Here is a 20,771-nt window from a genome sequence, read left to right on the forward strand (position 1 = left end):
TACTTCTGGGGCAACTTTACTATCTATACCTACAGTCTCTTTAATATTGTAAATTGTTGTAGTTGTTTTTGGTTTGTATTTTTGTTGTTTATACACGGATAATATACTGAAGCATTCTTCTAGACTATGTAAAGATAAGGCAAGAATAACAACTGCTGCCCAAATTAAACTTAGCGATAGGCTTATTTAGGGTGTTAAAGCTCCAAGTAGCATATGTTTGCTATTTTTTTTTTTTTTCCTTTCATCACAGGGGAAAGAGAGGTGAGGGCTCTCTGTGGCATCATGACTATTTAATCTAAAAGAACAACCATTTACAGACATATGAGGAATTTTTTTTCTTTCCAGGATCATCACTACAGTTCAAAAGATTTTGCTGTTTTATATTCAACCTCAATTCTGGCTGAAAAAGGACAATTTATTTCTTTTAAAATATTTTAAAGGTTTTTCAAGATGGATTTAAAATATGTTGACTTCTTTTAAGTTATGCAATTTTTTCCCAACAACTTTACAAGTAAATTCAAGATCAGCACTCACAGTCCCAATGCCACAGGAAGTTTAAAGAAATAACAATTTATACAGATGCCCACAATCCTCTTCAATGTGCACATTGGAAAGCAGGTTTAAATATAATTTGAACATAAATACAAATGATTCCCTTTATGAAAGTCACTATGGTTCCCATGTGAAATTAGCCAAGTTCTAGAGCTGTCCTGCTGGCAAGCAGCTCTACAGGAATTACCACGGACACTGCTTGTTGATAAATATCTTGCTTTCTGTTTTGCTTTTGCTCTAAATGCCAAATATAAAAATCATGTCATTTTCAGTTTCCTTTAAGAAATGGACCCTTGATTGTCATTAAGAGTCCACTGAAGGTTACTGTCTGGAATCCTGCACCCACCCACAGCTGAGAAAGAAAAAAATATGTTGAAAACAATTCTAAAAGAAAAATAAGAGGTGGAAAAGCTTAGGTACCAGGCATTCACACCTCATCATTCCTTGTACAGTGTTGACCAGACTACTTGCCTGGTCCCAGACCAGTGTTCAGCACCGGGGAGATGTAGTGGTGGGCAGGACAGAGAAGGCCCCCACCTGCTCTGAGCAGGTGAAAGAAGACAGACAATTAAATGAGCAATTGCAATGGCATGTGGTAAGTTTCACAGTCAGGCAGAGCTTCCCTAGCTGCATGACAGAATCATCTAAGGGGTGACTAAGTATAAACCTCTGGGGATAAAGCCCAGCTTTGCAGCATTAGGAACATACCACAGGTAATCTACCATGCAGTAAATGTGGAGAAGCCTTGGGGAGGATAAATGCAGGATGCTATGGGACTACGTGGTAGGGCAGTGACTCTCCATCCTTAGCCGGCATCAGAATCACCTGTAGGCTTCTTCAGTACAAACTGCTGGCCTCCACCATCAGGGTTTCATAGGTCTAGGGAAGCAGGAGGTAAAAATATGCATTTCTAGTGAATGCCCAGGTGATACTGATGTTGCTGGTCCCAGGAGCATACTTTGAGAATCACTGTGGTAGGAATAATGATCCTACTTCAGGGAGCTGAAGTGAGTTTCCCAGAGCAAGTGATGTTTAAGGTAAACTGCAAAGGCTGAGTTGGGATTAGGGAGGTGTGTGAGAATATATGAGTGTTTAAGAGTGTGTGGTGGCGGTGGACAAGAGAAGCTGGAAGGAAATGTTTTACAGAGAGGAAAGCTGAGCAAGGGCCTGGACATAGATTTGAAGAGCTGAATGAATGTTTGCCTAGCTGGCTTCAGCTAGGTCACGGGCGCAGCATAGTCCCACTGAGGAATTTGGGTTACCTTTTAATGGTTAAGTGGGAATAGGATGTGATTAGATTTATGCTTTTGTAAATCTGCCGGGATTACATTATTGAGCATGGGTTGTGTTGAAGCTGGCAAAACTGGAGAAAGTCTAGTCAAGAAGCTTCTGCAGTTTTCAAGTTAAAAATATGATAGTTTCCAAATGGATGGTAGCCATAGGGAAGGAAAGAAATGGACATACTCCAGAGGCATGCGAGACAGAGTGAATAGGATTTGGTGATTGATTTAAGGTAGAAGGGGAAGGAGATCAAAGTGAAAGCTGGATATCTGGGTTTGGCTACTGGGTGTTAGCGGTGCCGTTTCCACCGGTGTTAGAGTGAGAAGCGGTAGGGGATTATGCAGTGCGACACGCTGAGACTTTCAAACAGAATCATTCAGAAGATAGGTGGATGTATGGGTTGGAGTACAATAGGATTGGGAAATGAATTTGGGAAGTTATCAGCATTGACATGGCAGCTGAAGATAAAGTAAAATCCAGGGGGCCTACAGAATGAGCAAGGAGACAGAAAAATGGAAGAAAGCATGGAGCCATGAGTTTCTTGGTTTTTGGAGATATTTTTGTGGCTGAAGTTGAGACCATTATGTTCATTGGAGGGTAAATGATTGCTATTCAGTCACATGTCTTAGAAATGTGGTTGGATAAAATAAATGTAAGAGAGGGGTTTTCTTATGGGTGTCTATGAGGGTCTATGTATATATGACATGAGATTGCTTCCTCTTCTTACATCTACGAGAAGGACTCTTAATTTTCTTTCCTTCTCATGTGGCTGGAAGAGAAGAGCTCTGCAGTTTACTACAAAGAGGCCAAGTGAGGGTGACCACTGGGAGAGGGGAGAGACTACATTACCTGGAGGAAATTTGTGGTTCTCAAATGCCAAGCTCTAAATGTGTCATCTAATCTAAGGGTATCATGTCTGGCCTTGATTGCTAGGAAAGAACTAGAGTTCTAAGGTAACACATTGGGTGAAGTGAGGTGGGGTGCCTCTTTGTTTTTCCATCCATATGTGACTGCAGTATTTACAGCACACTGTTTGTTACTTGGGCCAGTACCTGTATCAAGAGAGGACACTGGATTTAAAAAAAAGAAAAAGTTCTACCCTCAGGGAACTTATTTAATAAGGATGTAATGTGACATTTTAAAATCAAGACTCTCTGAAACAGTACATAATGTAGTTGCAAACAATGTAGCTTGATATTAATGGTATATAAATGAGTTAATATGGAATAAATAAACACATAAAAACAACCCACAAAACCCCATCCTACCTGTTTTTCTAGCATTTAGACTCGACACGGTAGTGCTTTCATTTTTTTTCCAGAAAAGGACAGTGGCACCTGAAACGCTGTCACCATCCCCTCTCTGACACACATAAACCCCATCCACAATTCCTATCGTGGGTCCTGGCCTTCCCTTTATCCCCGCAGCCGTTTGGCTTTTTGAAATGCTTAGAGCGGTGCACGCTGGCGTGTGCTGCTGCCACCTAGAGGGGGAGTGTGAGAATGGAGTCTCCCCTTCTGTGTTTATGAATCCCCACGCAGAAATACAGAAGTAACTAATCTTTTGTGTTTTAATCTCTTCCTTATTTATTTTTTTCTTACCTCCTCTCATTGTTTTGTTCTTTCATTTTCTTCCATTTTTTTCTCTGGGTGTAGGGATGTGCAAACATTTTTCACAACATTACAAACTCAAAATGTTGTTATCGAACAATGTCTTTTCTAGAAGCATCAGTAGTTAAACACTGTTTCCTGCGGGAGTGTGGAGATGTTTCTCACTGTTTTACCACCAACGATTGAGGCTGGATAAGGTATGAAAACTTATAGGGCCCAATGAGAAACACAACTGGGTCCTTTCACACATGAAAATAATATTTTATAGACATTGTGCTTTCTCTTTTTGTTTCTTTTTTTAGTGACTTATCCATTTTAATGTGAGAATATGCCTTACTGATTTAGAAACATTTTTCTTTGCAGACTTGACACCATCCTTCACAATCAAACTTCGCATGGCTAAAATGTCAAACCATGGTGCTAACCCACTCTATCAAACTATACAGTACTAACTAAAGAGCTACAACACATTCTCTACTAGAATGCCATCTCCTTCATGCTTTAAAGGAGAGATGACTAGAGTGAATTAAATAAAATGAAAAACCCTTCATTTTTACAGCCATTTGCCTTTTCACATCAGGCAGAACTTGATCCTTATTCAGCTCCCGAAAAGCCCAAAGTGGTGTTTGCCATTTGTATGTAACTGCCACTAAGTTTTATATGGATTTGATGAATTTCACATCTCAGCTTGGGACTCCATATAGTTAATGTTTTTTAATCAGAGTATTAATCAATAACATGATTAGGGAAGAATCAATAGCAAATACTAGCTTTTCTAGTGTATCATACATGATGAAGGCCTAACTCAGGGAAATTACTTCCCTATCTACCTCTGAGTATTGTCTTTAGGATCCAAGAGGGTAAGAAGAAAGATGTGCTCTTACCATTATCATTGCCTTGCTTGATTTCCTCCGCTGTCCGGTCTATCAATACATACAAAGACCAAACCACACAGGTGATCGCAATTACGTGGAAGGTGACAGAGCAGAATATTTTCCTCCTTTCACTTGTGGTCATCTGTAGTTTCTCCCACTGCAATCAGAAACGAAGGACACAAAACTGAATTGCAAACTAGGAAATTTTGCTCCCCTTTTATTTCCTAGACATAGATCATGAATGGAAGAAAAACAGTAAATATCTGCAATTCAGATGACACAATAATATTCAAGTAAGTCTTCATGTTTAGCGAGATATGAAATTACAACCTAGAGAGTTACATATAACTTAAATACATATGTAGGGGTGTGTGTGTGTGTGTGTGTGTGTGTATTTTTTTGAGACAGGGTCTCACTCTGTCGCCCAGGCTGGAGTGCAGTGGCACAATCTCGGGTCACTGCAACCGCTGCCTCCCAGGCTCAAGAGAACCTTTGCCTCAGCCCCCACAGTAGCTGGGACTATGGGTATGTACCACCACGCCTGGCTAATAATTTTTGTATGTATTTGTAGATATGGGGGTCTCACCATGTTGCCTAGGCTAGTCTCAAACTCCTGGGCTCAAGTGATCCACCCACCTTGTCCTCCCAAAGTGCTGGGATTATAGGCATGAGCCACTGTGCCCGGCGTAACTTAAATATATGTTAAATTGCAAACAAAAATAATTTTCTATTCTCCAAATGAATTAAATCAAGTCATTTCTGTTTTGCAAGTCTATAGTTTCCTCATCTGTACCAAGAATGAGACAGCTTTAATATTGAACAATTAAAAAATTTCTTTTCAGGATTCTTCCTATCACTTCCTTGTGGTACTAGGTTATACGTCGTAATAGGTAACACTATCTTCTTGGATTATCACACAACTGGACATAGCGTTACATTCTTGAATGTATAAATTTAATAAGTATTTGAATGGCTGAATGATATCTGCAAGAGAAAGTCAACATTTTCTGTTCACAAATACTCTAGAGAAACAAATTTTATCACTTGGGCGATACAAGAATATCTGCTGAAGCCTCTTAGAGCAACCTTTACTTGCTGCTACTGTAAGGGTTGTAACTACTCTGTGATGACCGCTGTCCTTTAATCACTGAGAAAGTTGAGGGCTGCTCCCTCAGTCTGGGAGAGGAAGAAGGCCACAAGTTTTATTGAAGTTATGGTCTCTATAAGGGAATATCTCCCATATTTACTTTGAAGAAATAGCCTCTCAAAATATATTTTAATATCTTTGTAGCTACAGTATCACTTCATTGTTAGGAATTGTGTTTTTATTTTTCTTTGCATTCTTTCCATTAAAAAATTACAGTGATTTTATTAGAAGTGAACTGACATGCCAAGCTTTTAATAATCTAGGATTCTTTACATAATTATGCCCTCACTAAAGCAAAATCTTTAAAACTTCAGAAGACCCCATTCCTTCCCCACCTGACCATCACACATGTAGATTTCAATGCACAACTCAAAAACAAGATGGTGTACGTTGTGGTACATAAAGTCCTGTCTCTGCCACCAGCTTTGAGACATGGTTAAAATCATGTACTCTCTCTGGGCCTCACTGCCTCTTCTTCATGAGGAGCAGATTTTGACAGAGGCTGTGACAGAGGTGGAGAAGAGAATAACCATTCTTCACTTCTTTTGTTAACAAACTAATTCATTAGGGTTGGCATTGTGCCCATCTTAAAGCTGCCTTTCCAACCTTTCTTGGCACAGGTGGACCTTGATTATTTTCCAGCAATGAGATGTGAGCCAATATCTAGTGGGGCATTAAGTTTTTGCCTTTTTAATGTAGGTATTGTTCTTTGATCGTTTCTTTCATTTTCTGCTCTTTGCTACCTGCAATTCATAATTAAGTGGGAGAGTGTTCATTTTGCAATCTTGAGGAAAAGTCTTGAGAACTGGAGGTTTCTCAGCCCAATCAGCAACAGCTTGCCTTTGGACATCCTGTTGTCTTCCTGATTAAGCCATTATTTCCCAGGTCTCTGCCACTTGCTGTCAAATGCAATTATTGGTAAAAGAATTAAATAGATACTTCCTAGCTTCTCTTCCAGTCTATGGAGTAAGAGCCTATAATTTCATTTGTAAGAGAGCACAATACTTGAAGTCTGACCTTGATGATCTAGAGCAGTTTAAATATTTTAGAGAAAGAAATATTTTATTTACAAACACCATCCCTTCCTCTCCGCCTACTGGCCAGTCATCATAATTTTCCTTGTAGGAGTTTGTTAATTAAAAATTCATTCTTTATCTTGTACTTTGTTTTTTATCAAACTATATTTATATATTATTCCAAGCATAACAATGGGTAAATATTAATAATGTGATTAAGGAATAAACAGATGTTTCACTTTAGACTATTTTGAATTAATCTTGAACTGAGAAGATTTTAATATTAATTGAGTTTTTTTCAACACCTCATATCATATCTGTGCAAGATTGATTTTTTAAAAATCTTGTTTTGGCTTTGGTTTATTGTAATATTAATCTGAATAACACATATAATCATAGAATATTATTATTTGGCAATGACATTTTGCAATTTAATAAATATTCCTTGAATTACTTCGGTATTTAATACAGACAGATAAAAAGTGGAAGCTGGTACGGAAAAACAGCTTCACATTTTTAAAGTTTCTGTGTTCCAAGTGGATAGAATACTTGCAGTAACAAAATATTCATATCAAATCAACCCTCAATTATAAAATTGGCTTAAAATACTATTAAAATTAGGACTTCTATCTATGGAGCAATTTGATTAAATGGCTGGAACACATTAAAAAGTAAGGCTCCTCAAATAGAAAAATATCAGTGGAGCTGACAAGAATGGACCAAATCATTCGTAAAGATTCATCTAGTTCCAGACAATAGAAGCTCTGAAGTTGTCACTTCTAAATCTCAGTTAACATTCTAAGGAGAAGTGAAGCGTAAGGGAACCATCCACGTTTTCCACTTTATAAATCCTTACAGGAACCATTTAGAAACTCACAAGTAAATGTAATGCCACAGTGCCCTCTTCCTAACGACTACATTACTGCATACAATATTCAGTAAATGGTGCTGGCAGAAATCAATGCATTTTATAAACGTTTCCCTTCATATTGTCTTTTCAGGTTTGTTTACAAAATTTCAGTATGTTTTGCATGCCTTACTAAGAATGAGAAATGGAGAAGGATAGAAATCTTATTTTAACAAAGCTGTCATGAAAGTGCCTTCATTTAATATTCGTGATGCTGAAATTCAGTGGCAGTTCACAGATGATTTCGTGATAGGCAAGTGATAATCTGTGAAACTTTCCATAGCATTTCTGCTCCCCTGTCCTGCTTTACCAAATAACGTGTGACTTAGGGCCCCGTTACCAGGAGTATATTGTTACCATGGTTACACCTCTAGAGAAGGTTGTTCCTGAGAAGATCCTCCTCAGGTCCCCAAAGTGTGGTCCCTGATCAGCCTCAGCAGTGCCAGCCTCACTCAGGCACTTGTTAGGGATGCAAATTCTTGAGCTCCACTTGGGAGATAACTCTATGTTAGTTTTTCCCACAGGACCCCCAGAAAATACAAACTATTGCCTTGTCAGTGATGAAGTAAAGTTTCTTTTGCTTATTGCTTGGGCCTGAGTCGAATATTTTATCCTCAAGTCTCTCGGTGTTGAGAAGACGTGTCTCTCCAAGGGGTCTCAAGGAAGCTGGTGGAAATGGTAAGATGGCAGCTACCTTTCCCATTTCCCAACGATAACGCACGACAACACACACACCACCATACTTTTCACAGATGTTTACACTGCGGACTCTGATCTGCCCTTCCTTAGTCTTCAAGTTCTCCTTTGTACCTTGAAGATGGAGGATGAGCTAAGATTAGGTAAAAGTAGTTTCACAAAATCTTAGCACCTCCTACATAAGTAGTCTTGATACTCGCTTTGGACTTTACAGTCCCTGGGTCTTTGGTACTTGTTTTACTGTTCTTGCTTTTGATTTTTTTTGCAGAAGCCCCTAAACAATAGAAATAAATCCAACAGAACTCTATTATTCACTTAGAAAAATAGGACTGTATGTTTTTTCTGAATTGTAGTATAACTTGATGCAAACACTGTTTCTGTGAAATTGTCTGTTTGATGAAGCTAAATCAAACTTTGCATGATAGGGTCAGGTTTTCTAATTCAAATTACTTGCATTATATTCTGTCCTAAAATACAAATTTAAAAGTACTGCCCAAAGAAAAGTGTTTAAATCTTTGTACCAGTGAAGAATAAAGGCCATTTATTTGCATAACATAAAAATGCAGACCCGGCGCAGTGGCTCACGCCTTCTGTAATCCCAGCACTTTGGGAGGCCCAGGCGGGCGGATTGCCTGAGTTCAGGAGTTCGCCACCAACCTGGGCAACACGGTGAAACCCGTCTTTACTAGAATACAAAAAATTAGCCAGGCGTGGCGGCGAGCGACTGTAGTCCCAGCTACTCCGGAGGCTGAGGCAGGATAATCGCTTCAACCCGGGAGGCAGAGGTTGCAGTGAGCCGAGATCGCGCCACTGCACTCCAGCCTGGGTGACAGAGCGAGACTCCGTCTCAAAATCAGAAAGAAAGAAAGAAAGAAAGAAAGAAAGAAAAAAGCAGGAGGTAGGGACTACTTTGCCAAATCCATTTCGTCTTTTTTCTTGACAGTTCACCTATAGTTTCCATCTTCCGTAACAGTCACGTGACCTAGAGTTTTCAATCTATAGAATGATAGACCAAAAAATTACCACCAGGTGGCGCCAGGCCCAAACAGTAGCTAGTACAGTAGCCGTTTTTTTTTTTTTTTTTTTTTTTTGGTACCGCCAGACCTAGGAGCTCCCAGTCGGCCAGGTGTGCAGGTTCTTCCTGTCATTTTGCATAAATGCAAAGCCACATTTTAATTGTTTACCGGCTCTGCCTGTCATACTGGATTTTGCTGCAGACGAACGAAAATCATACCTGGAACAGCAAGTGTAAAGCTTATCACATTATTTACATGCCTCAGTAAGATACGTTGTGCTAGAGGACAATAAGTAAACCTTTTACAAGTCCTTGGACTTGGTATGCTGGAGAAATTTGTAGAGGATCCATTCATATGAAGCAGTGGTTCTCAGTGTTCCCCGGTAGCAGATGCAGCAGCAATCAGGAAACTTCTTAGAAATCTAGTATTTTGAGCCCCACACCAAACTCACGGAATCAGAAACTCTGGCGATGGGGACCTTGTAATGTGCTTTAACAAGCCCTCAGGTGATTCCGATGCAAGCTAAAGTTAGAGAACCACCTGCACTTGAATGCAGTGGTTAGACACTTAGCAGAGTTGCACAGTGACCTCAGTGGAGTTTATATTAGAAGTAGTACTAGTTAGAAGTAGTACTAGTCCAGGAAAGGGTAATCAACAAATGAGTTTGGTTTTCTGGCTGTGATTTAAATATTTCAGGTTGGCTGAAAAAAATTACATAATTCATTTATTTGAACTGAAATGATTCAGAGTTAGCTCAATCACTAAAGCAAACTTTCATTTTTTGTTTTACTTTTCAAATTAGTGTTTAGGTAACATAAAAGCCTATTAAATCTAATTATATTAGTAACAATTTCAAATACTCTGGGAGAGAACTAAACAGACTCTTAATTATGAGGAGTAACTCCTGAACCTTAATAAATCTTTAAGTTCAGAGGTATGCCTATGGTAAATACTTTCCCCCTTAAAAATGTATTTTAAAAGACCAGCAGAAAAATTTGACCTCTGCAGACCTTTAGTGAAATTTGCTACAAAACCCTGGTGATAGGGAGGAAACAACAAAGCCAGGTAGGTGGTAGGCAGCTGGTAAAGTTCACTAGTTAAGGCGCTCACTATTGGACACAAGTCAGCAAGTGTACACAAGTGCAAACTTGTTCCTTCCTCAGAATTACAGTGACATGGTGGCTGTGTCCCCACCTAAATCTCATGTTGAATTGTAGCTCCCATAATTCCCAAATGTTATGAGAAGGACCTGGTGGGAGATAATTGAATCATGGGGACAGCTTCCCCCATACTGTTCTTGTGGTAGCGATAAATGCTCTGTGAGTCTATCATTTCCTTAAAAAATACATTTTTTTCCCCTAGTTCTCTTCCATGTTAGGTCCACCAGTGATAATCATTTGACATCTTTTGTACATGGCCCACTCTATTTTCTGGTTAAGTGCAGCCCCTCTGTCTCTCCTGATAATAGTACAAGAGGAAAGGTCTTGTACTGCACCAAAAATTAGGGTCTGCAATCCACAGGAACCGCAAGTGCAAACAGTGAGGAGTGGGCCATGTGTCCAGATGAACCTGGGAGATCACCAACCCAAATACAAACAGCAAATTAACAGCTATCGTCTTGGGACAGTGTGTGCACACGTTGGTTTAGAATTGGGGGAAGTAGTTACCGAGACCCAGGTTGGGGTAAAGATACCACTGCAAGTAATTGGCAGTCTTACTGAAAAATGGTAATAAACACTTCCACAAAAAGGCATACCTAAGACCCTGAAATCAATGGCTTCATTTTGCTACCACTCAGTTTGAGTCTCCTTTTGCATTCTGAACTGCCGGGTAATGGGAGTCTTTTCTAACTAGAATTGGTTTTCAGTATTAGCTGTTTGATAGAATCATTTCGGGCATCAAGTTCCCCATAGACACACTCAGGCCTCGTTGAATCCATCACTGAGGAGTGAACCGTGCAGTTGTATGGTGTATTCTGTCTGTGATCCAACAAGTGTTTAAGAATGAGGGCTCTGGGGGCCAGGGCTCTGTACTCCCAGCACTTTGGGAGGCTGAGGCGGGCAGATCACGAGGTCAGGAGATTGAGACCATCCTGGCTAACACGGTGAAACCCTGTCTCCATTAAAAATACAAAAAATTAGCCGGGCATGGTGGTGGGCACCTGTAGTCCCAGATACTTGGGAGGCTGAGGCAGGAGAATGGTGTGAACCCGGGAGGTGGAGCTTGCAGTGAGCTGAGATGGCGCCACTGCACTCCAGCCTCCAGCACTCCAGCAAGACTCCGTCTCAAAAAAAAAAAAAAGAAAAAAAGACGAGGGCTCTGGGTTCAAATTCTAGCTCTGCCACTAAATACTGTGTGACCTTGGGTGAGTTATTTTAATTCTCTGTGCCTCCATTTCTTTATCTGTAAAATAGTGATTAGAATAGCACCTACTTTGCAGGGTAAAGTCTAAGCAACTTAATACATGTAAATGCAGAACACTATCAGGCACTTAAAAATAATTCAATAAATGTTAGCAGTTATCACAACTTGGAGCTTGCAGCACCGGGTCCAATTAGACTTCAATTGTCCTTACTGTCTAGATTAATGCATCATGTTGATAACATCTCTGAGGAATGAAGATGAGATTTGTTCAGGCAGAATTAAGTCAGTGAACGCACCTGTTCCCCACATCTATTTTCTAAGTACAAATATATTTTTCGGAATACTGAGTCTCATATCAGGAAAATACAATCTGTTTTTATTAACTATGTGAACAAAGATAAGAAGGGTTATTACAAAAGTTACTTTGCATATACTAGGTAGAAACAGCTAAAAGATGGCACAATGATGGCTTCATTTCTGTAAGAAGTGGAGCAAATATCATTATAGGTTTTAATATATGCCCCAGTAACTTCTCATTCTTGTCAAATTCAAAATGATATCTTAAGGTTTCATGTTTCCCAAAGACATACTGCTCTGGGTGACAGATTTCACAAAAGGTTAAAGGAACTCAAACATTCCAAATAAACTGAAAGCATGAACGTGGGTGTGTGGCTTAGAATTATGTCTTCCGTGGGTATCGCAGGACATGAGAAAGGTCCCGCTGTCTCTGCCCCAGGGATGCTATTCTGACAACCTTAGTGACTGCAAATCCAAGAAGCTACCCAAGAATGGATACATGAAAAAAATGGCTCTTTTCCTCAAAAGCTAATTCACTTGGATTTCTACACATGAAGACTCTTTTGCTTTTCAAAAACATTTTTGGGGTTAGCTGATATAGTATTTTACCAAGAAGGGCTCACATTGCTTTGCAGTATTTACACTAGTTCTTGAGACACGCCAGTTGAGTAAAAAATAGAGGTGTGATAGTAGGGAAAATGCAACTTATAAATCCAAGCATTGTTGAAATATCATTTTTAAGGCTTTAGAAAAAGGTGCATTTACTTAAAGTAAGAGATATATATTGCACTGATATGCTTGTCACGTTAGTTTACAATGTGAGGAATACGCTACTAAGAATTGTGACTTGGTGCTGCTGGATGCATGAGAGAGGTGTTAACAACTGCCAGATGAGAAATTGTCCAAATGCAAAGGTATTAGAGTCAGAGGCCAAGGGAACAGAGAAGATGTTGGAAAGAGCAATGGAGAGCAGAGAGAGCTGGGGTAGGAGCAGGAAGCCTGGGGTGCTGGGGAGGGAGAGGAGTGCAATGTGGCATTTAGGTTGAACGGGCTAGAAGTTGCATGGTCAGAGAGGCACTGGAGCCAAGCGACTAAGAACTCAGACTCCTGGGTTAGGGAGACTTGGGTCAGAGACCCCTGTCTGACTTGGGTCAAGTAACCTAACCTCCTAATGCCTCGGTTTTCTCATTGGTAAAATCAGGATGACAATATTGTCTCTTGTATAGAGTTTGCTGGAATTATATGAGATAATCTAGTTAGCACATAATAAGCAGGCAACTAAACCAGGCATAAATATTCTAAAAATAGTGTGGCCAGTAAATTCAAAGCTACCAAATTATTTTTATAAAACAGATAAGCCATTTTATGTTCAGTCAACTAAATGATGATTAAGAATTTCTCTACAAAATATATGTATATTACATATTACATGCATATGTAAATATATATGAGCCTGATGTTAGATTACCAAAATAATTTTTCTTATAAACATTGTCTTGATCTCTCATTGGTTTCTTTCAAGATTTTCGTGACAGATGTGATTTCCTAAAAGTTCTAAGCAAGATATTTGTAAAAAAGGTGCTGAGTAAAGTCATCCACTAGAGGGAGTAATGATATCACACATAATGATGATGCGAATGGAAAAAAGAAATGGAAAAATGTTTATGTATCTGTCCTGAGGGTAGATATAATATGTGGGATTTAGGCACATTTGCAGTGGAACTGTTGGGATAAAAGTTAAAATTGCGAATTCCTAAGCTTCATTCCAGATTTATATCTGGGGGTGTGGCCTAGGAATCTGCATTCCTGGCAGGCACTCCGAGAGATTTTTATGTATGCCGAAGTTTGACAATTACTTCCCTAAGGAAGGAAAAGTTCAGGGACATATTTTATAGTGGCATTGTAATATCTGACGGTTTTTCAGAGTGAATATAGTTTCACCTCCCTGCATGTCCTCCCCCAAAACTCACCTAAATCTGAGTTGATTAATATCGCCATGTAAGAACACAAATTACTTGAAAGTTTAATTAATAGATGCATTTAAACAAAGTTCCTTTAAAAATATTGAATCAATACTTGGTTGTCTGTTTTCTCTTGGAGGTTATGATGTAAGATATTTTATCACACACTCTGAAAGAGAAGTCAGTATATTACTGCTTTAGGCATGTTGAACCAGCAGAAAATCTACTGAGCTGTGTCCATGAGGATACTTAATTATGGATTGTGGCTTCATAAAGAAAACAAAAGGAATAATTGGTTACATTTCATAGTGGCATAGTCTCTCTTCCCCAGAGATTGAAACCCTTGGCGAGCGGACTCTTGGATGACACTGCCATTGATGATGTTCTCCCTGGAAGCCCATTTCTGTTGTGGGCTCTTTGCCTCTTACCTCTTCAGTGAACAGCTATCGCCCATGTGGAATCTGCACAGGTCTGTGGTCACTCTCTGTGCCTAAGTGATCATAGCCTTGCCGTTTAGGAGACAGTGCTCATGTACTAAGCAGAAGCACAGACACTGGGAAGATTAAAAGAGAAAAACTTTTTAAAAGACCCAATTTTATCCCATCGTTTTCTAGTTGAAGAAACTGAGGGCCAGAGCACTGAGTTGACTTACCCAGTGAGATACATGAAATTATTAGATTTTTTTTCATTCAGGAGCTAATTATTAAAGCATCACAATATATCGGACATTGTTGTAGGACGCTGGGGAAGAAGACAGCCAAGAGTTCTGCTTTGATGAAGCTTATATTAGGGTCTCAATTGTGGAATTTTGTGTAGTTGTTAAAATAGAGAACTGTGTAATTTTCCATCAATAAGAGATAATAGGTTTTGATTTCATAAGTGCTTCTATCCCTTTCTCAATTCTCTGTTGTGTATGTTTAGAAATGTCTTTCTAGAATATTCCTTTGGGTGGCAGCAAATAAAAAAAGATTCTTTCTGGAACTGTCTATTTGTGTCTACCCACAGTAAGCTCATCTACTGACAATCCATTGTCGATGCTTATTCTTATGGGTCAAAAAATTCTTACATCCTATTTCCACTCTTTAACAGCAGTGTCACATCTGAACATTGTATTTAATGTAATTGGGTTGATTTTTTTTTTTAACTCTCAAGAGTCTCTTAGCCACATATACACTTGAAATAAATCATATATATATGATTTATATATAAATAAAACATAGAGTATATATTTGTACATATATTCTACTCCAGTTTAAATGAGAGCCAGTGAAACTTTAAGTATTGGTTCCAGTTTTGTATATAATACTTTAAAAAATAGTGTTTTAGTTACCATATCTAAAAATCCATTTTATCAGTATTTTGATATCAAGCATGATTAATTGGCTCAATATATTACATTTGAATTTGTTTTTGGCATCATACTGACTCAGCGTTTGCTAAGAATTTTGTCCTAAACCTGAAGTTTTTTTTTTTTTAAAGAGAAGATTCTTTTGGGGTATAGAAATAAATTGTATACAAAATATTGTGTGCATTTTTTTGTGTGTGTGGGGAAAGGCCCATGATTTTCAATGGATTCTCAAATAAATTGGAGACATTTTCCAAGTTAAAGTCCTTGCTTTAAACTGCTCTCCCTTGAATTGGTTTAATAGCGATAGCAGGGAAGGGCTGGAGGTATACATAATCTCCACAGGCGGGAAATGAAACTTGTGGTTCAGGGACTTGGTATGTTTGGAAACCAAAAAATGACTTTGCAACTATAACTGGCCAAATTTCCTCATTTACAGCATTTAGGATGAAATCCCAAATGTTGATTCTCATCCTACTGGGTGATGGGAGAAAGTGTAAAATGCTCATTTGTGTTTACATGGCAATATTCAACTTTGTTTCATTATTTTGCTGTATAAGCTGTCCTATTCTATCATCTCCAAATACTGTTTTCCTCTAATTAGAGAGCAGTTGGTTTGAACCAAAGAAAGCTTCATGGGAACTAAGAATCTCATTCAGTTCCAAGGATACCAGAATAATTTGTCTGGGTCTTTGGGAGCCCATGCCAAGGGGGTCTGTTTTTTGTAATGATTCCTGAGGCCTTTATGCTCTCTATGTGAAATTTCTTGAGACATAGGTGATAATTTTTCACATTCTAGAACAGTTCCCATTTTTCTTCCTAAAGCTTAAGAGTGAGAACTGAACATGAAAGGAACTCATTTAAAAGTTCTTCTTTAATAGCCTGTCGTTTTTCTTTCCTCTCTCTTTGGAAACCTAACAAAAATGGGTTAGCCTTGCTTTTTTTTTTTTTTTTTTTTTTTTTTGCCTACATCCTTCATTCCCACTTATTTACCGTTATGATTATTATTTATAAATCTTCATGTTGAATACTTTTTCACTGCAGATTTAGTTGTCCATTTCTCTAGTATTATTGGATCACAGCAAGGGGATAGAAATTAAATGTTAAACCAATCTAATATTATTCTAGTAATTTGTTAGTACAAAAAGCAAGGAGGTAAGGTTCAGCATCCACACTGAAAATGCAGCAGGGAGGTTTAATATTCACATTTAAACATCTCCTTTCTAATGAAGAACATAAAAGTCTTCTGATACTTGAGCTGACCATGACAAAGAGGGGGAAAAAAAGAAAAATTGGGGTTCTGTGAAAATACATGGAGTTGCATGGAATAGAGATTTGTCTGAGGAAACTGAGATGACTGAGTGAGCATGAGGTAGAAGGGCACAGGTGAGGGGGCAAGAGTGGGCAGGACCAGATGATGAGGACCCTCGATTATCATCCAGAGTGGGGAAACATGGGGTGTGGAGCAGGCATGAACGGTTCAATGTGCAGGGAGAAGGAGAAAGTGTTCTTCCCAGATTTCCTTCATGAAATTCGTTCAAAAGGAATTTCTTTATGACTATTTGGGGTAGAAAGCATGATTACAAGGTACACAAATGTAAGCTGACCTCTTTTGAGTGAGGCAGTAGGAAGAGTTTTTCTGTTGTTCTAAGGAGATGCTTGAGCAAGTGGAGGAGATGCTTCGGAGAAGATAGAAGGTTCTCTGGCTTCAGGATGGGTCTTCTGCTACTCAACTTGGTCAGTGCTGAAGTGAGTGGATTTAGGGACAAAAATCTATGAAGTAACTGATCTTTGAACTCAGGTTTACGTGAACAGCTGAGGGACAGCCTGTATAGAGAGAGTCTGCAGAAACAGGATGATGAGCTGCAGGCACTTGCAGAGAGCACATGAGGGGTGTGGATTGGCTCAGGCCATGCATGGTTTTGAAATGTGGGCTATGTTTAAGCAGATCTCTAAGGAATAAGGTAAACAGGCTTTTGAGTTGCCAGGGTTTCAGAAAGGCTGTTCTTGCAGCTGCGTGGAGAGTGCACTAGAGAGAAGGTGAGCAGCTTGTGGCCCCTACAGTCCAGAGAATAAAAAGAACTGCTGTCTTGACAGTGGGTCTTATTAAATATGACTTCTACTTCAGAGAACATTGATCCTCTCACAGATAAACTCCCTTAACTTCCTGTCCTCAGAATAGATACATTTATAACTGCATCACACCCTTTTCACTTCCTCTCCTCTTATTTATGAGGACAAAATGTTCCCGTACAGTCCAAATTCATCATTCTCTATGACCCTTGATCCTTTGATTATATTTTTTCATTTATATTTAATTTCTTTCTAGCCCTATAGTCCCCTTCCCTTCAGCATTAAAACCTATTTCTATGTCTCTTTCAACTTTTACAATAGCTTATTTTTTATTAATTGCATGTTCATTATAGAAAATTTATAAAACATAGAAAACTAAAACAGAAATAAAATTATTCATAATCTCATTTGCAATGTATGTCCTCAATCTTTTAGTCTTCAAGTATACACACAAATGTATTGGAATGTAAATATTCAAACCATTTTAAAATGAAACTTTAGTTTTTGTATATTTTCATTTCTTTGGGGCACTAGCAGAATGCAATGCAGAAATATAGGGAGTGGTTGGCGATTCGGAAAGTAGAAAGGAACGTTCCTTTTGAACTAAGAAGAAGTCAAAGGATGGAGGAAGAAGAAAAAACCACATCCATGTTGGGAACCTGGATGATGACAATGAGAAGCTGCAGACTGTGGTCCCGTTGCCCAGGAAGAACTTGGAGAAGAGATCTAACAACCACTTTGAGAAACATAGTTTAAATGACAGGAGCCACCACTGGATTTGAGTCACCTCTCAAAGATGGTCCGTTATTTCAGAACCTCTGATTATCTGCACTTGTGTCCTATGTCTATTATTCCTCACATCAGTGGGGCCCAAGAGGACTTGAATTTATCTCCATCTGTCACTTCAGTCTTTGGCTGCCAAGCAGAGGAGTGTCCCCTTCCTTGCCACAGTTTCTCTCTCAGTGTTTATCTGAATAACCAGTGTGGACAATGCCTTCTACAATGCCTCAGGACATTTGTACATATAGGAAGAGTGTCAACCTTGGAAATCTAGTGGCATCTCTGTTAAAATTTCTTGCCCACTTTTCTTTGTTATACGGTGTTCTCTTATTGTTGAGTTCTCAGATTTATTTATGTGGAATATAAGTTCTTTATCAGACATATGATATGAAACTATTATTTTCCAATATATGGGTTGTCTATTATCTTAAAAGTAACTTTTGAAAAGCAGATGTTTTTAATTTTGACATAATTTAATACATCAATTTGTTCTCTTATGTTTCTTGCTTTTGGTGTTATATCCAAATATCTTTACCTCACCCAAAGTCACAAAGGTTTTCTCCTTCGTTTGCTTGTAGAAGTGTTTCTGTTCTAGGTTTTATATTTATAGGATACATTTTGAGTTAATTTTTGTATATGGTGTGAGATATAGATAATTTTTTTACATTTATTAAAAGGATCTTCCTTTCCCTACTGAATTGCTTTATCAAAAATCAGTTGACTGTATATGTGTGGCTCTATTGCTGGATTGTCTATTATGGCCCATCAATTTACTTGTCAGTCTTAACAACTATACTACCCTGCCTTGACTTTGGTAGCTGTATAATATGTGTTTAAATCAGGTATTATTCCTTCAATTTTGTCCTTTTTCAAAGTTGACTTGGCTCTTCTAGTTCTTTTGCATTCCACTTGAATTTTATAATTAGCTTGGCAATTTATTTTAAAAATTCATGCTGTGAATTTTATTGGTATGGTAGTGAATCTGTAGGTTAGTTTTGGGGAAGAATTTGACCTCTTCACAATATTGAGTCTTCCAACCCATGACTATAATAGACATCTCCATTCGTTTAGGTCTTTAATTTCTCTTAACAATGTTTTGTAGATTTCAAGGTACAGGTCTTGTGTATTTTTTGTCATATTTATCCCTAAGTATCTAATAATTTAAATGCTATTCTAAATAATATTTTTAAAGATTTCAATTTACAATAGTTTGCTTTTAGTGTACAGAAATACATTTGATTTTTATATATTGAGCTTACATCCTGCAATCTTGCTAAATTCACTTATTAGTCTTAGTAGCTTTTTGGTAGATTCCATCATATTTTCTACATAAATAATCATGTCATTTGTGCATAAAAACCACTTTTTTAAATCTTTTCCAATCGAGAAGTTTTTGTTTTTCTTGCTTTATTGCACTGGCTAGAACCTTCCATGAAATGTCAAATAACAGTTTTCTTTCTAAATAAAGAAACAAAATCATACTAACATGCTTCAATGATAACTGCTTTAAAATGTAACAATATATCATGTATATGTATTTAATTTTTGATGGCTACATGATATCATGTAGGTCAACTAAAATCTATATTATCTATATCACAATTAGAAACTTTTGTTTGCTTGGATGTCATATCTAGATATTTTTGCCCATCTCAAAGTCATACAAATTTTTTCCTATTCCTTCTTCTAAAAGTATAATTGTTTTCGGTTTTACATTTTGTATTCTCTCTTATAGCTAATTCTGTGCCCAAAATTTTAGTAGCAAAATATGGTGCACATCTGTGATTATTTCATTAAGATAAATTCTTAGAAATTAAATTTAAGGGAGAAGATGGATACATAGTCAAGATTTCTGATATACATCTATCACACAAATATATAGCCAAATTGCCCTCCAGGAAAATTATACCAAATTATTTCACTATTAGCATGTTTTAAATGCCAGTTTAAGAGGATAAAATTGGTATCAGCTATTGTTTAAATTTTCATTTTTTCACATTTATAAGAAATGTGAAAAAGGATGGAGGAAGAAGAAAAAACCACATCCATGCTGGGAACCTGGATGGATATAATTGCTTGTGTGGTCACTATTTGTATTATTTTGTGAATTTTTTTTCTGTTTCCTATTATATGTTTTCCATTGTTTGCTCATCGTACTGATGTTTCAGAACTCTTTTATGTTTACCTTCCAGTAAAAACATCTATCCTTTGGTCCTGTGCTCCACCTATAGCTACTGACTTGCTTACTTCTTCACAGGCAACATTTTGGAAAGAATATTGTACCTTTCTCCAAATGTCAACCCTTTCTCATCTTCTCTTGACTCTTCAACCCTCTGAAGTGTAGCTATCAAAAACAACACTCCAGGCCAGAAGTGGTGGCTCATGCCTGTAATCCCAGCACTTTGGGAGGCCGAGGTGGGCGGATCACCTGAGGTCAGGAGTTTGAGACTAGCCTGGCCAACATGGTGAAACCCCGTCTCTACTAAAAATACAAAAATTAGCCAGGCGTGGTGGCGCATGCTTGTAATCCCAGCTACTTCAGAGACTGGGGCAGGAGAATCACTGGAACCCAGGAGGTGGAGGTTGCAGTGAGTAGAGATCGCGCCACTGCACTCCAGCCTGGCATCAGAGCCAGACTCTGTCTCAAAAATAAAACAAAACAGAACAAAACCCAACACTCCACTGTAACTGCTCTTGCCAAAATTACCAATGACATCCTAAATGTATATTTACTCTCAGTCCTGTCTGCAGCACCTGACACTATTTAGACTATTCCCGTGTTTTTTAGATTTTGATTCAAGAGTGTTAGTCTCTATTGGTCCTTTGCACTTCTCTGATGGCTGCTGCTTCT

At 38.2% G+C, this 20,771-nt stretch overlaps 1 protein-coding gene across 3 annotated transcripts in view; it reads right to left on the minus strand.

Moving 5' to 3' along the window:
• The window catches only part of MARCHF1 (membrane associated ring-CH-type finger 1), an 864,354-nt gene that overhangs the window by 14,571 nt on the left and 829,012 nt on the right, over nucleotides 1-20,771 (minus strand). For all 3 annotated transcript variants that reach the window (XM_063638342.1, XM_055276314.2, XM_063638341.1), the window contains one exon: nucleotides 4,328-4,475. In XM_063638342.1, coding sequence (XP_063494412.1) covers nucleotides 4,328-4,475 — 148 coding nt within the window. The remainder of the gene's footprint in view (nucleotides 1-4,327; nucleotides 4,476-20,771) is intronic.

The sequence above is a fragment of the Symphalangus syndactylus genome, chromosome 4 (genome assembly GCF_028878055.3).
Source record: "Symphalangus syndactylus isolate Jambi chromosome 4, NHGRI_mSymSyn1-v2.1_pri, whole genome shotgun sequence".
In the NCBI taxonomy this organism is placed as follows: domain Eukaryota; kingdom Metazoa; phylum Chordata; class Mammalia; order Primates; family Hylobatidae; genus Symphalangus; species Symphalangus syndactylus.